Genomic DNA, 9,412 nt, shown 5'->3' with positions numbered 1-9,412 from the left:
TAAAATGGAACTACCATATGATTCAACAGTTCTACCTCTGGGTATTTATATAAACTAATTAAAATCAGGGTCTCAGAGAGTTATCTGCAATCCCATGTTCATTGCAGCACTCTTCATAATACCCCAAATGTGGAAGCAATGTAACATCAATGAATGAATGGGTTTTTTAAATGTGTTATATACGTAAAAAGGAATATTATTTGGCCTTAAAAAAGGAAGGAAATCCTGTCATATGCAACAACATGGGTGAACCTGCAGGACATTATGCTAAATGAAATAAGTGAATTACAGAAGGACAAATACTGCATGATTCCATTTATATGAGATCTCTGAAATAAGCAAACTCTTGGAAGCAAAAAACAGAATTGTGGTTGCCAGAGGCTGGGAGGGGAAAATGGGGAGTTGCCAGTCAATGCGTATAAAATTTCAGTTATGCAAGATGAATAAGAACTGGAGAGCTGCTGTCTAATATTGTACTTACAGGTAACAATACTTTGATGTACATTTAAGTATCTGTTAAGAGGACAGATGTCATGTCAAATGTTCTTACCACAATACATTTTTAAAAATTTATTTTGTAAAAAAGAGTATGGACTTCAACACCAGGTGTGAGAGAGAAAAGAATTAAATTTTAACCAGGAGATACTTTCATAGTAAACTGCATACCATAATTAATTTTCTTCTGCTTAGGGATTTAGTTTCCATAACAATATTACTTATTTAGCAGATTAAGAATAGTAATATTGTATTAGTGTTGAGCAGAATAGCAGACTGTCCAGGACTCATTGCTAAGCAATGTCTAAAGTTGTCATTGGCAAGGGAAGGTCTTTTTCTGGAAGCAATATATAGCGGTGATGATGAAGTGGAAAGCATGTGCCCTAATAATAGGAGCAGCTACTTTATTAGTCAGGATGGCTTCTGTCACAAAAAAGAGCAAATTTAACTTGAAATGGCTTAAACAATAAGAAAATTTTATTGGTCATGCAACAGAAGTCCCAAGAAAGTACACGGTGACTCAGGCAGTTATTAATCTACTAGTTCATGACATCATTAAAAGACCAGGTTTTAGTCTTTTCCTTTTTCTGCCCTATCTTATTCAGTATATCAGCCATGCCCTCATAATCACAACATGGCTGCAACAATACCAGATAGGATATCCAAATAGCCAGAAGGGACAAGGATATCTTTCCTAGAAATTCCCCAGCATATCTCCTGTCTTGTCCCATTGGCAAAAAAGGTGGGGGATGGGGGTAGGGTGGGTTAATACACTTACCTCCAAATCAATCAACCACTGGTAAGGGAAATGAGATTATTATGATTGACTTAGAGTGATAGAAATGTATCCAGGAGATGGAGTTAGGATTATCTTTTTTGTTTAATTTTTTATTTTATATTGGAGTATAGTTGATTTACAATGTTGTGTTAGTTTCAGGTGTACAGCAAAGTGATTTAGTTATGCATATTCATTTATCTATTCTTTTTCAGATTCTTTTCCCATATAGGTTATTACAGAGATTATCTTTTCATGCATGCATGAAAATGGAAATGCATATGGAAAACTGAACAAAATTTGGGTTCTGAAAAGCAAGAAAGGAGTTTTTGGTAGGTAACCTACAATGTTTGTTTCATCACCAGTCAACTAAGCTGATGGTTGCTGTGGGCAATGTGATTCCAGTGTTGACAAACCATTTGATTACTTTTAAAATGCTGGAGATCTGGATGTTTACGCAAGATCTCCCAAGTTTTAAATATTGGCAATACATTCAAAACATTAAAAAATACTTTTTGGCCAAAATCATTGAGGCCAAATAAAATAAATCTGCAGTCCAGACACATCCTGCTGGCCAGCAGTTTACAACCTTTGGTTTACGTTATTAATTTATTTAACTAAAACTTTTTCTACTTAGAAAGTAATGTTCACTTTAAGCTTGCCAGTAACTGAATTATACAAATTTCTATGAAAAAACAATTTAATTAATAAAGTCTTAATCAATTGTAGTGAACTTCCAATGACACAGCTAATAAGAATTCCAGAAGATAATGTAGGGTAGGAAAAAGACATGATAAAAACCAGAGAATGTTTGTATAATTTTCTTTGTAACTGAGGATTCTAATTTGACAGTTTCAGGGTTAAAACAATTAAGCTATTGCTAGTCATCAAATGAGGAGTATACAATTTTCTCCCATCCTTCCCAGTTTCCTGTGATTTCTTGTTTTTTGTTTTCATTAGAGGGTGAATTAATTCCTACTGAATGAGAAAATCAAGGTGCTCAAAACCCTTTAACAAATATTAGTCAACATCACAGTAAAAAAGGGGGGGCGGGGTGTGTGGGAAAGGTTAGGAAATTCACCTAATTAGAGATTTCAGCCTTATAGCTCTTTCTTTAGAGCCATCCTCTTTCCCATGAGTATAGAGAACAGAAAATTTTAATTCATACAAAGATTCTCAAGAGTATGTCTCTCTTGAAAGTTTTATGTCTTCAAAGTATAATCAAGAAATAGTAACCTCCTTGAGTGTCAACAGCAATATTAGTACATTTCTCTTCCATCCAGATTGTCCAGTCTTCTAAATTGATCATTTACCCACCAATCCTTGCTTAGCTGTTACTTCAGACTTTTGGATTGGAGCCCTAAAAAAAGACAGAGCTCTTAAATAATGAACTTTTCTAAAAATTTAGATATTACATAACTTTGAACTATTAAGAAATTAAAATGATTTCTCTGTAGTCACACTTCCTATTCTGTAGCTTATTTGATACTTCGCAGTGAAGGAGTGGAAACATAAGAGGGTAGAGAAAGGAGAGAAAAGCATCACACTGGGATTCAACTATCCACCTGGCCACTTATCAAATGTAGAGGGTGGGGCATCGGGAGAAGAATTATGCCATGCTGAGTAATTTTTCTGTGGAGAATTTTCTCCATCTCACTATCCCTGGGTAATTTTTCTGAGAAAACAAAGAATACTGGGGTCATCATCACTTTCTAGCAAAGACCCTTACATCGTCTTTCTCTTGGTTTTTGTCCAAGCTCAGAAGGAAGACGTATACTAGAACCCAAAATATACTCATATAGACACTGTCCTTAGTGAACATCTTCTAGGAAGACATGGTTAGAACTTCTGTCCTTGATTCTAGGAGGGCTACAAGATTAGAATAGTTTGGTTATAGATCTCTTACCTTAAGTGTAGACATTGGCTTATCCTTGAAAACAGTAGAGGAAAGTCTTTTTGTGTCTTTATGCTATATTAGGGACAAAAAAATAATGGTAGGGCATTAGGAATGCTGTGCAATTCCCATCTTTGCTATACTTATTTCCTTATTTAAATCCTTCCTTACCTCCTTGTCACTTATTTTAAATTCTACCCAACTCTTAGGGTCCAGTACAAATTCCAACCACTTAGTCAATGGACCTTCCTCTTACTTTCCCATTCCTACCCCATTCATTGTCCCCTCACCATACTTCTCTCAGTAGTACTGCCTGCTTTGGCACACGTAATATATGAGGAGTTAAGTGCTCCATATGCATATGACTTGTTTTCCCCCCAAAAATGTAAAAATTATTGAAAAAAATGACCTTAAGTTTTAATTCCTTCTCATTTACTCACAACAAAGTACCAAGTATGAGGGGAATATGTTCCGGATTCACTTGAGCGAATGACTCTACCTGTTACTTCATGAGTGCTTGGCTTTTTTTCTGGGTTTGCCTTCATGTGCTCCATTTTTCATACCCTTCCTGCTCTAGAAAACTGTGAATAATATAGGCCTTATTCTATCTAGAATAAACAAGTACAGTCTAATTTATAATACAATTTTGTATCCTCCAAAACAAGCATCTAGAAACTAACCTGTGAAGGAGACAATTCAACTTCTACAGCAGAACCATTTATCATTTCTTAACAATTATGTAACAGTAGAACTATTTTTAACAGTAAAAAATTAATAGCCATTCTAATTTGTAGATAGTGAGTAGGCCTTCTTTCTCAGATATTCCTATGGGCTATGATATCTCAGGTTACCTTAGCATACCCTGAAAGGGAACCCAGAAATCTGAAGACACCCTTCACATTGGGCACAAGAGACATTTAAAACACCGCCAGTGACCATCTGATACTTACAAGGAAAGAGAATGACACAGATGTAGGAATCGGCGGTGGAGAAAAATCTGGCTTCGTAATTAGCTAGTAAGAAGGTAAAAAAAAAAAATTAAAAAACGGGGCCTCGAAAACAGGTGTGCTTAACAGAAAGGCTTAAATCACTTTCAGAAATGGAAGACTAGGAATCTTCTAAACCTGTACCTTTAATTGCTTTCACTTAGGTGCACACATGCAGTTCAGAAATAAGCTCAATGCCAACAGACATATGATGAAGATAGCATTCTATGAAGCAGATCGGTTCTCTTCTTTAATGAATTAGCTTTTCAGACCCGGTAATTCAGGTTGTGAAGGGTTAAATTTAGTAGTACAATGGAAAGGCAAGCTCGTATTTCGTCTTTTCAAAAAGTTTTGCAGAAGAATCCATATTTTCTATGAATATTCACACAGATCTGAACATTCTCCTGAAGAAATAATTGGGCATTGTGGGTTATGGCTTTCACTAGTATTCCCTTGAGGTTAGATTGGAAGGGAGTTTTAAGAGAAGTTACCAACTCACAACAGAAGCTGGAGGCACATCCTCCTCTGCCGGAAGGTCAGGTGTGTCAAGCTTCATCTAAAAAGAACAAAATAAAATTTTAAAATGGGTTTATATGAAATCATGTGTGTGAAAATTTTGAAAATTGTAAAGCACTATAGAATTTAAAGAATGTTTCATTCAATAAAAATAAATTTAAAAAAATGAAACGATTGGTATCCTAATTTCAGCTTCCAAATAAGCACCCCTTTCTGATCGTGTGAGCTCAGAACTAAGATGACACTAAGAGATTGGATGGAAAATCACAGTGGCCCAGCTGCTGCATTCTGCTGTGTACAGAGCTATCAGAGATGGGTAAGTTTCCATCAAAAACATTATTACCAATGTCACTGTCATTAGGTAACTGCCACTTAAATTTTTAAACTTGCAGGACACAACTAGGGCATTAAGGATTATACATATTACAGGTATTGCCGTACAAGTATACATGTTATTGCCATTATTGGGATATTGCAAAAGGAATAAGGAATCAACCTAGAATCACAGAGAGAGAGAGAAAGAGAGAGCTGGCATCTGCCCTCTCCTTTTTCTTTATTCTCTTTGCATTTTGTGAACCCCAGCAAAACAGCCTCTGAATTGTAGAGAGGCTCTTTTGCATCGAACAAAAGGCAAAGGTGAATTTTCTGAATGCGTAGTTACAGAGCCCACAGTCCTTGCTACATACTAACTAGTGAGATGGATTTGTAAAACACTGCTGGGTAGAAATGACAGCCAGCTGGTCAGGACAAGAGAGTGAGAGAATCACAAACTGGGACCCAGGGCAAACACAGTACAGACTATGGTTCACCTCTTGGGGTTGAACAGTCTTCACCGTCTGTGGTTTCCTCTTCTGCTTGTGTGGCCCGGTGTCAGTGGTAGACAGTGGCCTGTATGGGAAAGCATATCATATAAACTGACTTAGAAATTCCTTCCCCGTGAGAGGGAGATTCAAGAGAAGTCTGCTAGTTTCCTTTGCCCATTGTTTCATACTTGGTAATTGACTGGGTTTTCAGCTGCTCCCTAGGACATCCTGCAGGTTTTCTTGTCCTGTAATTAATAATCATTACCACTAATTTTCTTTTCTGTTCTCTACCAATCCCTGAAACCTAATAATGATGGTGCTGAATCCAACTTTTATCTAAATTATGCCATTTAATTAAAGATTTGTTTTATTCATTCAATATTTATTAAAAGCCCATTCTGGGTGAATAAATCAATTTTTAAAAATGTTAGAAAGAGACTGTAGTGTCAAGATTATCTTTGAAAGACTGACTGATCTATGTGCAAACCTAGACTCCATTACTTACTTTGTAAGACCTTGAACATGTTAGTTTATCTCCCTGAGCTTCTGTTTCCACATCAGTAAAAAAGTGAAGGGCCTGACCTTGCAGGATTGTTGTGAGGATCAATCTATAACACCTTTTCATCTATAAAATGGAAATAATAGTAACTATTATTTCCTTATGAAGATTAAATGACATAATATATGTGAAAAGGCTAAGCAGAGTGCTTGTCATAAAGCTATGATCAATACATTTTAGATACTGTATTTGGATAATGAGCGTAAAAATCTTTAATAATGAGAGTTATTCTTATTATTAATTATAAATGGTGATTAACAGAAGAAAAAAAGGAGATCTTACTGTGAAGAATTTCCCAATAAAAAGAATAACCAGCCTCTGGTCCAAGAAAAATGTATCTGTACTTATTTCTGTATATTTGAAGTAAACTAAAATTAATTTGGATAATTTGGGTCCTTACATTTAAAGTGAGTTAGAGGCCAAAAAAGTCCCCAAGGCAAGGTAATGCCTACCTCTGGACTTGCTTCTGCTTTCCTCTGGTGCTTTGGTATCGGGTTACTATAGCAACCACCACAAATATGACGGCCACAGGGAACAGCACCCCAACCACAATGGAGAAATCTGCAACCAAGAGAACGAGGGCCTCGTGAGAATATGGGAAATTCACAAAGATACATCACACTGGTCCTTATTTCTTTATTTATCACAAACTCCACCTACCTTTTCCCCAAAGAACATGCAGCCCCTGGAAAATCTCTCATAGCCAGTAAAATGAAAATATATTTTGATAATGATTATTATAATATTATTTAGATAGAAGAAATTAAGAGGATGTCTAGAGAAAACATTTTACATGAGATAGGTAAAGCATCATACTACTGGGAATTCTTAGAAGGGGTGATATTTGTAATAAGTTGAAAACAAAAGGCTGGGAGATCAGAAAGAATATGAAGTAAGGAGGATGCGGAAGAAGAGGGAAACGTTAAAATTCAGCCTTGGAATAAAACCAGTGAAAAGAATCTGAAGACTTGAAATCATATTCCTCTTAGTAGCAAGTAAGAAGCTGAGACGTGAAAAAGAGAATTGATGGATAACTGATAAGTGATAGATAGATAGGACACAAGTGAGTGTCCTGCTGATGTTTGCTCTATAGTGGAATTATTATGGACAAAAAAATTATGTGACCTTGTGAATTGGGGAATGGTTTTAACAAAGTTTTTTGGTTTATAGGGTGTTTTTTACCTACTAATCTAATTAATGAATGCAACTTCAATCTTTTGCTATCTCATATATTCATTTCTCTTATAATAATCTGAAAGCACAAAGCCCAGGAGGTACAAATTTGAAGAGCAATGCAAACAGCTACTGCTCTCTTCTTACAGAGATGGTGGAGATCAGTAAATCAATAATAAGAATGATTTTTGCATAAAGTTCACAAGTGTGAGCACACATACCTGCAGAAAGATAGAGACCTCAGAAGTAGAATTCTAGGTAAGATAATCACAGTTCAAATACCTAATACTCTCTACCCTCCATAAAAATTCCTACCCAAAAAGTCAAAGGAAATAAAGTTCTGAGGCATCTGTGTTAGAAACAGTATAGATGTGTTCAGAATTTTAAAAGTGTACTTGCACTAACGACAGAATTGTAGCTATTTTCAAAAGAGTGACACGGTCCAGAGGAAATAACGAGGAACTTGGCAGTACTTCACAGACACCCATAGTTTGAAAGGATGTGGTCTAGAGGTAAAGCCGGGGCATAAGGCAGATGGAGAGTATTATAACAGGAAGCAGGTTTACAGCTGAAGATGTCAGTGAACAAAAAATACAGCCCTTTCTGTTTCTGGAAATGGTGGTCTAGGAAATTTGGACTAGCTCTCTCACTAAAAACAACTAATGAATTAAAAAAAGAATCTTCCTAAAAGCACAGAAGTGCTGAAGAAATAGGGGAAAATTATTTTGGAGTGAGAGAAAATTACTTTGGAGTGAGAAAGCAGGAACTCAGAAACACAGGAAGGAAAACGATCATAAAAGGAAGCTCAGAAATGCAGAAAGGAATGAAAAGTAAATAAACCAAGAGTGAACCTTAATGTAAACTGTGGACTTTGGATGATAATCACATGTCAATGAAGGTTCATTAATTGTAACAAACGTTCCACTCTGGTTGGGGAATGTTAGCCGTGGGAGACTGTGCACGTGTGGGGCAGAGATATAGGGGAAATCTCTGTACTTTCTGCTCAGTTTTGCTGTGAACCTAAGACTGCTCTAAAATGTAAAGTCTCTATTAAAAATAATAAAATGGAAATTTTTATGCTGGCCACTAAAAGAATATAAAATAAATGTATAATCTCCAAATTAATAAAAATAAAAATGAAGTGATTAAAATCCTCAGTAAGTCCTTAAGAAAACAAGAAAGGAGAGAAAAAGGAAGAGGAACCAGGCGGGACAAATAAAAAGCATATAATAAGATTGTAGATTACACACAACTATATCAATAATTACATTTAATTTGAATGGACTAAGTTTTTAAAAAATGATTGCGACTAAAATTTTAAAATATATCTGTATTTTTTTTAATGAGAGACAGATATAAAACATGAGGATTCAGAAAGGATGAAAGTAAAAGTATGAAGAAAAAGTTATACCAAAGCAAAAGAGACCAAGAGAAATATGGTACAGCTATATTTTTCTCCAGGAACTGTGGACTTTTTAAAAGGCAAGAAGACTGGAGATACACAAAAGCATTTCATAATGACAAAAGTGTTAATTCACTGGGAAGACATACAATTCTAAACTTTATTGTAGATAACAGCATGGTCTCAAAATATATAGGTATTGATAGAACCAGAAGTAATAGCCAAATTCACAGTTATAGTGGGGGATTTTAACACTCTTGACTCAGTAATTGGTACAACAAACAAACAAGATATCAGTAAGGGTTAATATATTGCACACAATTAACAAACATGGCATTAAAAACATATGGAAAACACTGCACATAAATGCAGAACACACATTTTTGTGTGCATAGACAGAACACTTACAATATGGGAATATGCTGGGTCATAAAGCAAGTGTCAACAAATTTCAGCATATTCTCAACACAGTAGGTTTTCTGATCCCTATGGAATTATGCTAAGTATTAATTTAACAAAAGCTAGAAAATCTCCATATGCATGTATGTTGAGAAATATATGTCTAAACTGTTCAAGGGCCAAAGAAGAAAGCAAATGGCAAATAGAAAATAATTTGAACCAAATGATAATGAAAATACCAATTATGATATGGTCTACAAACTGAAAGTTAATGAGCCAAAGATTCCTTTCAAGATTTTTTTTTTTAAAGATGAAATAAACTTAAGGAAATGGAATTGTATAAAGTAGAAATTGAAATAACAAAAAAAAAGTTTAAAAAAAAATCATAAACAATAATAAGTTTTAAAATT

The 9,412-nt window shown here is 35.1% G+C and overlaps 1 protein-coding gene across 1 annotated transcript in view; it reads right to left on the bottom strand.

Moving 5' to 3' along the window:
• Nucleotides 1–950: 950 nt before the first annotated feature.
• Nucleotides 951–9,412, bottom strand: part of ADAM28 (ADAM metallopeptidase domain 28) — a 60,064-nt gene continuing 51,602 nt past the window's right edge. Inside the window, exons 19-24 of the mRNA XM_082468883.1 lie at nt 6,481–6,589; nt 5,476–5,554; nt 4,650–4,706; nt 4,115–4,177; nt 3,177–3,239; nt 951–2,630 (exon numbers count right to left, since the gene is read on the bottom strand). Of these exons, the coding sequence (XP_082325009.1) occupies nt 2,610–2,630; nt 3,177–3,239; nt 4,115–4,177; nt 4,650–4,706; nt 5,476–5,554; nt 6,481–6,589 (392 nt within the window). The 3' untranslated portion in view covers nt 951–2,609. The remainder of the gene's footprint in view (nt 2,631–3,176; nt 3,240–4,114; nt 4,178–4,649; nt 4,707–5,475; nt 5,555–6,480; nt 6,590–9,412) is intronic.

The sequence above is a fragment of the Balaenoptera physalus genome (genome assembly GCF_965194825.1).
Source record: "Balaenoptera physalus genome assembly, chromosome: 7".
Classification (NCBI taxonomy): Eukaryota; Metazoa; Chordata; class Mammalia; order Artiodactyla; family Balaenopteridae; genus Balaenoptera; species Balaenoptera physalus.
Note: the sequence above shows the minus strand (reverse complement) of the source record. Positions and strands in the feature narration are given on the sequence as shown.